This window comes from Leptonychotes weddellii, chromosome 11 (genome assembly GCF_054177405.1).
Source record: "Leptonychotes weddellii isolate Sample4059 chromosome 11, ASM5417740v2, whole genome shotgun sequence".
Classification (NCBI taxonomy): Eukaryota; Metazoa; Chordata; class Mammalia; order Carnivora; family Phocidae; genus Leptonychotes; species Leptonychotes weddellii.
Window position 1 is genome coordinate 13,650,248 of NC_138379.1, and position 12,398 is coordinate 13,662,645.

At 59.6% G+C, this 12,398-nt stretch overlaps 2 protein-coding genes across 30 annotated transcripts in view; one reads left to right on the forward strand and one right to left on the reverse strand.

Annotated features, from left to right (window-relative positions):
• The window catches only part of PHF21A (PHD finger protein 21A), a 190,241-nt gene extending 185,330 nt beyond the window's left edge, over window positions 1-4,911 (forward strand). For all 24 annotated transcript variants that reach the window (XM_081798239.1, XM_081798236.1, XM_081798251.1 and 21 more), the window contains one exon: window positions 4-4,911. In XM_081798239.1, coding sequence (XP_081654365.1) covers window positions 4-261 — 258 coding nt within the window. In that variant the 3' untranslated portion in view covers window positions 262-4,911. The remainder of the gene's footprint in view (window positions 1-3) is intronic.
• LARGE2 (LARGE xylosyl- and glucuronyltransferase 2) lies at window positions 1,252-10,671 on the reverse strand. 6 transcript variants are annotated; one of them, XM_081798228.1, is made up of 15 exons: window positions 10,520-10,671; window positions 10,078-10,423; window positions 9,647-9,729; window positions 9,253-9,376; window positions 8,817-8,988; window positions 8,584-8,688; window positions 7,989-8,101; window positions 7,777-7,902; window positions 7,544-7,699; window positions 7,259-7,419; window positions 6,568-6,846; window positions 6,098-6,247; window positions 5,801-5,996; window positions 5,333-5,546; window positions 1,252-2,598 (listed from the first exon to the last, which is right to left on the reverse strand). In XM_081798228.1, the coding sequence occupies exons 2-14, from the start codon at window positions 10,360-10,362 to the stop codon at window positions 5,337-5,339; spliced, it is 2,160 nt and encodes a 719-aa protein (XP_081654354.1). In that variant the 5' UTR covers window positions 10,363-10,423; window positions 10,520-10,671; the 3' UTR covers window positions 1,252-2,598; window positions 5,333-5,336. The 6 variants fall into 6 exon arrangements, with proteins under 6 accessions (XP_081654354.1, XP_081654358.1, XP_081654356.1 ...); XM_081798230.1 differs by lacking the exon at window positions 1,252-2,598 and having other exon boundaries at window positions 5,055-5,546; window positions 10,078-10,187; window positions 10,266-10,423; window positions 10,520-10,670; XM_081798232.1 differs by lacking the exon at window positions 5,801-5,996.
• Between the last annotated feature and the right edge of the window lie 1,727 nt (window positions 10,672-12,398).

A 12,398-nucleotide genomic window follows, 5' to 3' on the forward strand; every position in this document is an offset into this window, starting at 1 on the left:
CAGAAATGCATGGAAATGAAGAATACCATCTTGGCCCGGCAGAAGGAGATGCACAGCTCCCTGGAGAAGGTAAAACAGCTGATCCGCCTCATCCACGGCATCGACCTCTCCAAACCTGTAGACTCTGAGGCCACTGTGGGGGCCATCTCCAACGGCCCGGACTGTACCCCCCCTGCCAACGCCGCCACCTCCACGCCGGCCCCCTCCCCCTCCCCCCAGAGCTGCACAGCGAACTGTACCCAGGGGGGCGAGACTAAATAACAGAGCCCCGCCAGGAGAAGCCGCAGGCTCCCGGCGGCCAGGAGAGCAAAAACACTGAAGACTCTAGAAAAGCAAAGCCGGATTTCTTCTGGAAAGTACAGAATTCTTTTGGTTCTTTGGTTCCAGAGAGAGAGAAGATGCTAGTGCCGGGTGGCACCGGAGTTTGCCAATTGATCCTTCTTATTCTGTGTGTACATGCAAAGATTGGACCATGTTACATGAAATAGTGCCAGCTGGAGGTTCTTTGCCAGCACCATGCCAAGTGAAATAATATATTTACTCTCTCTATTATACACCAGTGTGTGCCTGCAGCAGCCTCCACAGCCACCATGGGTTTGTTTGCGTTTTGTTGGGTGGGGAGCAGGGACGGGCGGAGGGAGGAGAGCAGGTTTCAGATCCTTATTTGCCGAGCCGTTTGTTTAGGTAGAGAAGACAAGTCCAAAGAGTGTGTGGGCTTTCCTGTTTCTAAACTTTCACTACTATAAAACCAAAAAAAAGGAAATCGAGATTTAACCAACCCCAGTGCCCAGAGGAGGGATGGGAGGGAATGGGAGGGAGCCGGGGTGGGAAAAGTCTATCAAATAAGCAGTATTTCCTATTGTCCGGGGTGGGGCACAATGCACGGGGAAGTGGACACCGAGGACAGCCACGGGGTCCTTCTCCCACACACTCCGCCTCCCGCCCCGGACGCCCCCACCACTCCCCGCGTTCCTTCCCCGCTTTGGCAAATTGGCGCGCATCCCCGTGGATGATCCGGTTACCTTCCCTCTCCAAGAACAGGCAAGAGGCCTGCTTGGTGGGCCATTGCCCGGGGCAGGGAAGAAGGGTGTGTGTGTCCAGGAGGGAAAACAAGGTGGATCAGTGATTTTTACTTGAAAACAAGCTCCATCCCTTTTCTATATTTATAAGAAGAGAAGATTCTGAGCGAAGCAGCACGCGACCCAGGTGTGTGTGAATTGAATGGAGATGTTTCTTTTCTCTTTTTTTAAATTTTTGTTTTGTTTTGTTTTCTTTAAGAAAAAAGTTTTATTTTGTTGTTTATTTTACTTTTTTGGTAACAAAAACTAAAATAAGGAATAGAAAAGCTGTTTTTCAGGCTGACAGTCAATTAAGGGTAGTCGAGGCCGTGCATGGTAGAATAGGAATCATAGTGTCAGTGAGGTCCAGTGAGTCCGTGTGAGTCCTTGTGTCATCGTTCGGGGCACTGTTTTTTATGCAAGGGCAAAAATCTTTGTATCTGGGGAAAACAACAACAACAACAACTTTTTTTTAAATTAAAAAGGAAAATAAAAGATATTGAGGTCTTCCTAGTGTTACTTAAATTAAGATCAAGGTAAGAAACATTGTAAAAAAAAAAATTACAAAAGTGCTATTTGTTTCCTAAAAACAGTGATTTCTATTAAAAAGGTGTCAGAACTGGAGAAAATGCTGTGTAGTTATAATTTTTTAGCACAGAACCTGCTGATCATGATGACATTTTGCTGTGTTTGTGTCTCAAGACTGGTGGGCTAGTCTCCATGATTTCTGTCCTCTGGACGACTGCAGCCCTGACGGGCAGCGGCCAAGCCCTCCCACCACTCTCCCCTCCTCGGAAAGGACTGTCCTCTCTTCTTGGCGCAGGGATCTGGGCTTCTGTTTTTGAAGCCCACATGGAGTGTGGATGGTTATCAGGGCCCTACCCTACCCATTGTCTCCTCGGATTTTGCTAGAGCAAAAGGCTGGTGCCTAAATAAGATCCTTTCCTTTGGTGCTGCTCTCCGTCTTTCAGCCACCAGCATTGTGAGTGCCTGGGGGACAACTTTGAAGGACACGGCCAGTGACACTCATCGGTGCCCAGGCACCCTGGCCTTGGTGGGAGGGTGCAGGGGGCAGGCTGGCTGCATCAGCCCTTGGTGCTGAGAAAGAACAAAGGAGTGAGAGGTCTTGAGGGTACATGGTGTCCCTGAGACAAAGAGCCCCAGGGTGGCCTTTGTGTCTGTCTTGCCTTTGAAGAGGTCTGACTCTCCAGCCGCTTTCTCTGCCTGCTGGCTCCAGGTACCGGCGATAGAGTTTACTGCCCTTTGCCCATCCACAAGCTTCCTGGGCGACCTTTGGCTAGAATCGCTGTGCTTGCCTTGGCTTGGCCTGTCTCCTCCTTGAGAAAACCAGGGTTCTGAAAGACTCGGACCATTTCTATCATCTTGCCTCGTGGGAAGTAAATTTTGTCAGGTTTGTGCCCTCATCGGAGACCTTGGCCCATCACGTGCCTGGCCCACAGGAGGGAGGCAGGCGCTTGTCGCCGCAGCTCTTCTGGGACAGCTCTCCCAAGCCCGCCCCATACTCCATAATGGCCAGAGTCTAGGAGGGGCAGAAAAGGTCCCATTAGTTTCTCCCTCACCCAGTTAGGCCCAGAGATCCCAGTTAGAACCCTGAAAGCAAATTCAAGAGAAAGGGACACTTCTTAGGTCAAATATGCCTCATCTCTACTGGCCATTTCCTCTTCCCAGGAATGTTAGGGGATTAGGAGTTGTTCTACAGGCCTCAGAGTCAGGCCCTGGCTTCGAGGTTGCCTGAGAGGGACAGAGGAGCTCCCTTTTCTCCTGCAGAAACCAAGGTGCTACGTCTAGTCAGGGAGCTTTGGAGATGCCTGGACTAGTTGGAGGAATAGTTGGCGGAGATTAAGAGCCCAGCAGCGGGCTGTACGCCCAGTCTTAAGCTCTCCCATTTGACTTGTCTGGGCCCAGAGACTGGGAGTTGCCACATGATACCTGTCTCTTCTTGAAAGGAGTTAGGAAACGATCATCATCACTAGAGGCCTTTGCTCAAAAAGGAGCTGCCTGCGAATTCCCGGGGTGTCGGGGGGAGATGGGGCGTGGGTACAGCTAGGCACTGACCAGCATTTTGCCTGCTGTTGTGAGTACTCACACTCTGGCCTTGCCTGGGGTTGGGATGTGGAGTCTTCCTAAGTGCAGGTATGAGCTGTTCTGTGAGTCAGCTAGTGTGGAGTACAAATGCAACCCTGCCCCCAAACCCCCACATTCTGGACTCAAATCCCAAAACTCTACTTACTGCCAAGAAAAGGCCCTGGTCACCCTGTCTCCTTTTCCTCTACTGTCCTGCCAAGAAAAGACCCTCTCTCTGTGCCCTAGACCTGCGGGTGCTTGTGACCACCTGAGACACGCATTCATGCCTGCCTCACCTGGGCTGTCCCCACCTCCCTCTCCTTCCCTCTGCTGCTCTTTGGCCATGCCCGGGTTTAGCTGCTCACGGGCACATCTCAGACCAGCTGGCTTCGCAGTCACTTCACGTGCCAGGGAGTGGCTGGTCTGGGGCCCTTGATCAGGCCCGTGACGCAGGCACTGCACCCTGGAGCTGCTGAGCTCATGTTGCTGTCATCTTCCCGCCTCACGTTCTTGCCAATGCCGCCCGCAGGTCCTTTTTCTCTCCTGGAGCCTGCTGGGTCTTGTCTCACCGCTGCTGCTGCACTCATCCAGAGGTCTGCTTTCTCCCTTCTTTATCAGGCCCTTTGGGGCGACCAGGCTCGGGGCAGCCCCCAGGTGGGCCCTTCTCTGGGTGGCGCTGCCCTGCGGCCACCTCCAGCCAGCATGCATCTGAGTGCCCGGTTTCCCTGCGGGGCCTGCCTGTCCCGGCTTCTTCCTGGCTCAGGCTCAACAGGCAGTGCGAACGGGCACAACGGCCGCCCCATGCCTCTCCCCGCGAGTGAGGGTGACTGTTTCACGTTCACTAAGTCTGCATGTACGGTTGCTCCTCCAGCCATCTCCGATTCTTCCTCTTGGGGCCAGCAGAGCCTCTCTGGGCTCTCATCCCAAGTCACACGATGCGCTCTAAGCGGTTTCCTCCCTTCACTCCCTTTTAGGGTGTGGTCTTTCTGATTTACTCAAAGGGCTTAATTTAGGAGACTTTTACCCCAGGGGTAAAAGGCTCTTCTGGGGTAGTAAGATGGATGGTGGCTCAGGTATTCTTCAGGCCCTGGGTTCTCCAGATTCCATGGCTTCTGTTGGATAGGGGAACTTCGCTCTGTGTAAATGACTGTGGGCCTCACCCCCACCCCTCAGCTGGGCACCCCTGGCAGGAAACAGGAGACCCATTCTCACCCTGACTTATAGCCGTCCTCGGTGTCCGCTCCTCTCCAAGGGAGGGGGTGGCCCCCGGGAAGATTTCCCTGGCCCTCCGGCATTAGTGAAGGGGAGGACGCTGGGGGTCGCCCCCTCCAGAGAGCCACGGTGGAACTCTAAAGCCCTTGTAGAGGAAGGGCAGGGCTCACAAATTCCACTTTGCTCCCCCCCTCTCCCCACGAGGCCCTTCCTCCCTGAGGACTCTGCCATCCCCCACAGCAGCCTTTGGCCCCTGTACCTCTGTGTCGTTGGGTCCTCGGCCCAGGGTAAGCTGCAGTCAGGCGGGACAGGACGGGCAGCCAGAGGTCAGCAAGCTCCGAGCAGAAAAGAGCCAGCCAGCCCCCAATCCTGTCTCTTTGTCCACGCCCTTTGTGATTTCAGTCTTGGTAGAACTTGTATTTGGAGTTTTGTGCTTCAAAGTTTTTGTTTTTGTTTGTTTCATTTTTGTTTTGAGGGGGTGGGGGGGGATCCAGAGCAGCTGATCAATTTGTATTTATTTATTTTAACATTTTACTAAATAAAGCCAAATAAAGTCTCTCAGCCTCATGGTGTTGGGTTTGGGGCAGGGGAGGGTGGGCAAGACACACTCGGGTCCGGGCCCTCCTGCAACTCCAGGGAGACTCAGCCTCTTCCTGGCTGACCCACACCCTCATGCCCCAAACCAGATGGAACATGAAAAAGAGCTTGAAGAACTTTAATTATGAAAAAGGGATGTACAGATGAAGATGGGGAAACCAGCCCCAAACAGCTGGGGCACCGAGAGAGTAGACCCCAGCCATAGATAGCAGCAAGGGGAGGCCCCCAGGACCCACCCCGCAGGTGCTCCAACTGAAGCCCTTTCCACTGAGACCTTCAATAATTTAAATAGCGGGGAGGGTGGGGAGGGTGGCAGCGTTGCTCCAGTGTCCGCAGGGGGCCTGTGAGAGCCAAGCGGGGGGCAGGGGTGAGCCACGCACCAGGTCAGGCGGGGCTTCGGGGCTGCCGCAGGGCAGTGAGGTATTTGAGGGCAGCAGCCCCATAGCGACGGGACAAGTCCTGGTGGAACTCATCCTTGACGGCCTGGAGGCAGTCACGATAGGTGGGGCTGGAGCGGAAGCGAGAGATGTCCAGGCTTGGGCCATGCGGCAGGTGAATGGTGAAGGCCTCGGGCAGCACCAGGAGCTCATATTCCTATAGGGGCGGAGGCACATGGACATTCATTGCCTGGGCTGGGGGGAGGATTGCAGCTCTGGGGGATGGGGAGCGGGCTTATTTGAGAGTCCCTCACAGCCAAAGTGAGGGTCAAAGGGCAGATCTTAGTTCTATCCGGATGAAACTTCTAATAGTACTGCCTACTGGTGCCGTGTGCCACGCTGAGGTGTAGTGAGCTCCCTGGGCCTGGAGGTATCCAAATTGAAACTGGGGGCAGCAAGGCACATCCTCACCTGCGCATCCAGCTCCACGATGTGGGCCACCTTGTTCCAGCCAAAGCCCACAAACCGGGGGTCATAGCGGGGACAATCACGTGGCACCACCACGTAGGGCTCATAGTCAGCGGCCCACTGCACACGGTATGGGGTCTGAGCCTCCCGCCAGCGGGCATAGTCTGTGGGCGCGTGACCCCGGGGCCACTCGTGGTACCTGTGGAACAGGATGGGGCAGGGCGCCAAGCTAAGGCTAGGAGCTCAGTGGGGGGGGGGGGGCAGGGAGCGGTGTGGGGCACGGAGCAGAGCCTCTCCTACCGGAAGGTGTAGAGCGAGCCGGAGTCCAGCAAGGCCAGCACTTCGGCCTTGGAACTGGGGAAGCTGAAGCGGTAGTGTAGGGTCTCAAACGCCGGCACTACCAGAGCCGCTCTCCGCTCGCTGCCCAGCTTCAGCTGCTCGATGGAGGCCCTGCGCGGGGAGCGCCCGTGAACAGGGCAGCAGGGACGGCTCCAGGCCCAGCGAGTCCCTGACTTCTCAGCCGCAAGACCCAGGGCTGGCTGGCCGGACCGCCCCGCGGGAGGCAGACACAGGACAGCTGCTATGGGAAGCGGGTCCCAGCCTCCCCTCCTCTCCTATGGCAGCCCAGACAACCGATGCAGCGCCCCCCCCCCCAGCCTCAATACAAACCCCATCTTACAGAGGACAAAAAGGAGCCACCACACGCTTGCCTAGGGCCCCTGTCCACACACACCCGTCTGCCGTTCCTCTCCCTCCCTCCTCAGGCCCACCTGAGGTCGTCGTAGAGGGAATAGGCAGGCAGGAAGTCAATGTCGCTGAGGAAGACGTAAGGCGTGAGGGCCTGGGCCAAGGCCACGTTCCGCAGCTGGTTGACGGGGTAGAGGGGACCCTCGCGGTACACCACGTGGTAGGCCACGTTCTGCCGGGCAGAGAGCACTGCCGAGGCCTCGACGAAACGCAGGAACTGCTGGGCCTCTGCGTCTGTGAGGTACAAGGCCAGGCTCATGGGGCCCGGCCAGTGCCGGCACAGGGCTTCCAGCATCTGCAGCCTGGGGCGAGGGCGGTGGTCAGCCCGGCTGGAGCACCTCCCCAGGACAGCTGCCGCAGACACCCCCTCACGTGACTTACTGAGCCCCTTCCCGGGGCTTTTAAAGCTGCTCTTACCTCATCTTCACAACTACCCCACAGGGGGGCCCTTTCCCAGGTAACAAATAAGAACACCAAAGGCCAAAGATACTAAGACTTGCCCGTGGTCCCACAGCTACAGAGGGGCAGTTCCAGGCACCTGCACGATTCCCCAAACCCAAGCTCCTAACCACAGCCAGTGTCTGCAAGTTCTGGAACTCCTCAAGCATCAGGCAGCGGGCGAGAGCTCTTCCTTCCACCCAATGAAACCGTCCTCCCGGAAACCTCCCCCCGTCCCAGCCCCTCAGCCCCTGCCTTGGCCCCTGGCACTCTCACCGGTCCATAGAGAGCTGAGCCACCAGGGTGACATCGTGAGGCCGGGGGGGCGGCGGTTCGTGGGGCAGGAAGGTGACGTGCACACGGTGCACAGTGAGCCGCTGCTGCCGGAACTCAAAGCAGGCGTCTTCCTCGTCCAGTTGTGCCAGGGCCCGCTGCACCTGACGGGGTGGCGGGGAGACGAGGACCAGGGCTGGAGGGCAAGTCCCCAGACGAGGCCAGGTCCCAGCAGAGCAGGGAGGGGGCAGAGCCTCCCCAAGGCGAGGGAAGGCGGCTCCCTCTCACCTGCTCGGCCTCAGCCGGGGGCGGGCTGGGGCACCCAAAGAGCTCTCTCCGCAGCAGGTTCCCATCATACTCCAGGAAGGTCAGGTAGAGGTTGCGGAAGTATTCCACGTGCTTGTTCTTCACGCGCAGCTTCTTGGGTGAGTTCCAGTGGATTACCTGGGACCCAGGAGGGTGGTACTCGGGGGATGGGCACGGGGAACAGAAGCCCACCGCTCGGCCCCCACCCCACTCACCTTGAGATCGGACGCCTCCGAGTAGCAGCGCTCAGCCAGCGTGTGGTCTGACAGCTGAACGTTCCAGACGCAGGGCAGAGGCTGCACCAACCCTGGGTGCTCCTTGATTACGGCATTGAAGATGTCCTGGGCAGAGACAGCCATCATGCCTCGGCCCAGAGCCTGCTCCCCACCCACCCTCCCACCGCTCCCTGTCAGAGGCTCCCCCAGACCTGGTCTGCCAGGGAGGTGGCGGGCAGGGTGAGGAGCTCCCGAGTGGCCGTCAGCTTCCACATCTGCCCCCAGCCAGCCTGCCGGAGCCGGTCCAGCCGCAGGAGGATCACGCCTGCCCAGGGGAAGGGGTCGTCATGCCCACCTGGGCTAACCCTGCTCCTGGGGTCAGGGGTCACGAAGACGTCTTTTGAATGTTTACTTTTTGACTTATTGGTATTTTTGGACTGTTCAGACAGGAGCATGGACCACTTCGGTCAACCATCATTCCTCTTGGGGGTGAAGGGGGGAACTGCACAGCTTACAGAGCACCTCCACAGCCATGTTCTCCCTCTCAGTGATCCCAGGGCTGGCAACATCATCCCCATTTAATGGGTGAGAAAACAGAGGCCTAGGGGGACCGAGTGGCTTGGCCAAAGTCATCCAGCACAGCGAAGATTGGAACTGTTTTCCGGCTCTTCTCCTGGTGTTCTTTCCACAGCACTATTCTTCTAGGTGGGGTGGGGGGGGATTTCCTAGCATTCAGTGCCCTGCCCAGTCCCTGGGGCCTGAAGACCAGTGGCCACCCCTTCTGCCTGCCCCCCACCACTGTCCCACCTGTGTTAAATCCCCGGCCCAAGGCAGGCCAGGGCCTGTGGTTCCTCCAGAGGTTGCCCAGGTACCAGTCGCTCTGGTTCTCCACAAGACCGATCACCTGCTCGTCTGGGAGGGGAGGGCACGAGGGAGCTGCCTGAGGCTGCCACTGGCCCTCGGCTCAGGGCTAGGCCACAGCGAGGCCCGGACAGGCCAGGGAGGGGGTACCGGCTGGGGCTGGGTCCCAGGCCTCTCACCAGAAAAGTGAGCAAAGAGTGCCCAGAGCTCTGCGATATCAGAGGCGAAGGTGACATCTGTGTCCAGGACAATGACACGGGCCAGCTCAGGGGGCAGGGCAGCAGGCAACACTAGCTTCATTAGCCCGTACAGGCCAGAGTAGTGCTTGTTGGGGATCCAGGAGACCTGGGGCTGTTGGGGCGGGGGGGGGGGAGGACAGGGCATGAACCTGGCAGAGAAGGGCGTATGAGTGCCAGAACATACTCCGGGTGACACAGGGGGAGGAAGGCATACACCCCAGGGAGGATGAGGGATTTGAGCTTCTGTAGGTGTGATGGGACTGGGGGGTCCCAGGCAGCTCTAACCTCTCCCACACGCCCCCACCCCCGAAGCCCTAGGAGGAAAGACAGGGCTGGGCACTGCCAGAAAGAAGTGCAGAAGGGCCAGGGCTCCTGCCTTGAGCTCCTCCGCGTCATAGAAGCTGACCCGGACAGCGGGCACCATCCACGTGTGGAAGAGCATCTCCAGAATGTTCCTGGCCATGGCATCAGTCACCAAATGGAAGTGCAGTGGATTTTTCCTTTGGGAAGGACAGGTGAGGAAAGCTGACAGGCCCGAGCGGGAAGAACATGGGACCAGACCCGCCGGAGGGGCTCAGAGTGAAAGCACCAACTTCTGCAAAGAGCTTTTCCGTCCCCAGCTTCGGATACTGTTAGAACCACCTTCAAGGGAGGAAGGGACACTGTCCCTGTGGCGCAGATGGGGTAACTGGAGCTCCCAGATCCTGCCCAAGCCTGTGTTCCCTTCCCCACGCCTGACTCCCCACCCCCACCCTGACACCTGGTTATACCTGTAGAAGAGCACAGATTTCACCAGGGTGACCAGGTCTCGGCTGGAGTTATGTCCCGCACACACGATGGCCACGTGCAAGAGCTGGGGAGGGGACGCAGAGGTGGGCAGCAGCCCCTCCCCCACTGGACCGTAAGGACCCACGACGGGGCTGGCCCGGCATGGGGCAGCGGAGCCGAGCCCCGCCCGGCAACAGAGCTAAGGAAGAGTGGGGCGGGGGGATGCGGAGCAGGAGTCCACCCCTATTTCACAAATGGGGAAACTGAGGCCGGGAGCAGGGGAGGCATTCCCGGCCGGCTGGTCCGTCCCGGAGCCACCTGGCGGAGGCTCGCCAGGTGTGATTCCCACAGGTGCCGGGGGGCGGGCGGGGAGGCCCGGCTGGGGGCGCGGCGCCCCTGAGAATCCCGCCGCCGGGGGGCCGCGCGCACCTACCTCGCACTTGGGCAGCGGCGGCCGCGGCGGGACGCAGTCCGAGCGGTTGCGGCCCCCGCGGTCCGCAGACGGGTCTCCGTCGACGGCAGCAGCCCCCCGCGGCCGCCCGTCTGCAGAGACACGTGGCGTCAGTGGGCAGGGGAAGGATCCCGGGCCCCTCCGCTCGCCTCCTCGCTCGCCGCGCTCACACTCCACGTCCCCGCCGAACAGGAAGAAGCCGATCAGAAGCAGCAGGAGCAGCAGCGCCGCGGCCCCCAGCGCCCGGGGGCGCCCTCGGGGCAGCATGGCTGCCGGCGGGTCGCTCAGGGCGGGGCTCCACCGCGGGCTGCGGGCTCCATCGCTGTCCCTGCAGATCGGGAAGGGAAGCGGGAGAGGATCAGCCTTGGGCGACGGGGCCCGACGGCCGCCTGGTCCTCCCTCCCGCTTTGAGTCGCCACCTCACCTGTTCCAACGGCCCGGGGACCCCGACCTTCCTCTTCCAGAAGCCGGCCGGGGTGCAGGGGAAGGGGGTGGAAGCGCAGGCCAGCCCCGCCCCCAACCTGGGTTCAGGTTTCACCTCCGCTTGGCTGAGCCCAAAGGGGCGGGGAGGCCCCAGGGGGGTGGGGGGAGGTGGGCGAGGAGGACTGGCCCCGCCCCTGCCCCGGCATCGGACGACCACCCCCCCAAGCCCGGGAGGAACCCGGGGAACCCCCAGGATGTCTGGAGGGAGCGGGGGCAGGCACCCAGGAAGGCCCAGTCCCGTCACCTGCCCTGAGCCCATCCCCCTCTTCCCAGCTCTGAGGCCCCATCTCCTGCCCTTAACCTCCCAACGGGGGAGGGGCCCGTGACCCCGGGCCCGGAATCAAAGGGATGGCGGGGCTCAGGAGGAAGGAGTGGAATGCGGGGCCTCGAGGGCCAGGGACACCTGCTCTGGGCACTGGAGGCGGGGCCGGCCGAGCCCTGCCCGGCAGCTGCGGAGCACCTGGAGCTCCGGGGCCGCTCCACCCCCGCTGCCTTTCGGGCGGCCCGGCCCGCCTGGCTGCGCGGCCCGGACAAAGCCGCCCTGCGAAGGTCGTGTCCTGCCCGGGAGCTGGCAAGGGGCCTCCCTGACGCGGGCACCGGGATCGGCATCCCCCCCGCCCCACCGCCTTGCCTAGACCGGGGGACTGGGGCTGAGACTGGATTTCTCACTCTGCCCCACCTCGCACCCCGCAGCCCGGCCTCGGCCCTGGAGGGAGTGGTGGGCGCTCTGGCCCCTGAGCGACAAGAGTCATGGTTGGCTGAGCGCACATTCTCCGTGCCAGGCCCGGTGCTGAGGTTTGACGAGCCTCATCTCAGTTAACCCTCCCCTCAGTCCTGTGATGCAGGCATCATCCTTCCCTAAGAAGTGAAGTGACCTGTTAGAACACCCACCCCTTCCCCAGACCCCTTCCTAGGCTCTTCTCTAAGGGCTTCCTGCCCGGGAACTTTGCCCTTGATGTTCCTTCTGCCTGGATTCTACCAGATTCTCCTGACGCCGGCTCCTCCTTCCACATCCCTTGGTTTATTTTATTCCTAGCACTCCTCTGAAGTTGACCTTGCAGACTTGTTTATAGGTACCCCCCCCCACCCCCGCCCCCAGCCAAAGAAGGCTGCTCGTCAGACTGGAGCCTTGTCTATCTCGTCCTGTACTGGGCCCCAGAGCCCAACCAGGGTCCAGCACCCACTAAACACTAAGTATGTGCAGAACGTGGATGGGATGCACCAGGCCTCTCCGTGAGCCAGCTTACCCCAACTTCACCTATAAAAAGTGAGGGCCTGGGAGACCCTAACCCCAAAAGAAGCTGTGGAAAGCAGGCCAGCATTAGACCCCTCAAGTCTCCTCCTTCAAGACACTGGGATGCCTTTCTCTGGGAGATGGGGGTTTTCCAGGAAAGTCCAGCTTTGGAGGCTAGAGGTAGTGGTTGCCACGGAGACTGATGGTGGCTCCCTGCACATCTGGGAATTAAAAGGAGATGAAGGGATGCAGGGGCCATCTTGGCGTCTGGAACTTTGAGCCTTCGGCATCCCCTGACCCTCATCTCTAGCCTGGAGCTGGAGTGGGGGTGGACAAATCCCTCCCCAAGCCCCTCAACAGAGAATGGGGATGGTGGAGGGGGGTAATAAATGTGAGGAAGAGGGTAGAGCACACAGGTCAGGGCCTGGCCAGGGAGTGTGACGGGAGCTGGGGCTTTCGGAACTTACTGTGGTTACTCACAATGCTGGCCCCACCTCCTCCTTAGCCTTACTACTCAGGGGAAGCTGCTTGCTGAGCCGCTTCCTGGGCCTCTGAGAGGTTGCTCTGGGGCAGGGGGAATGGGAGC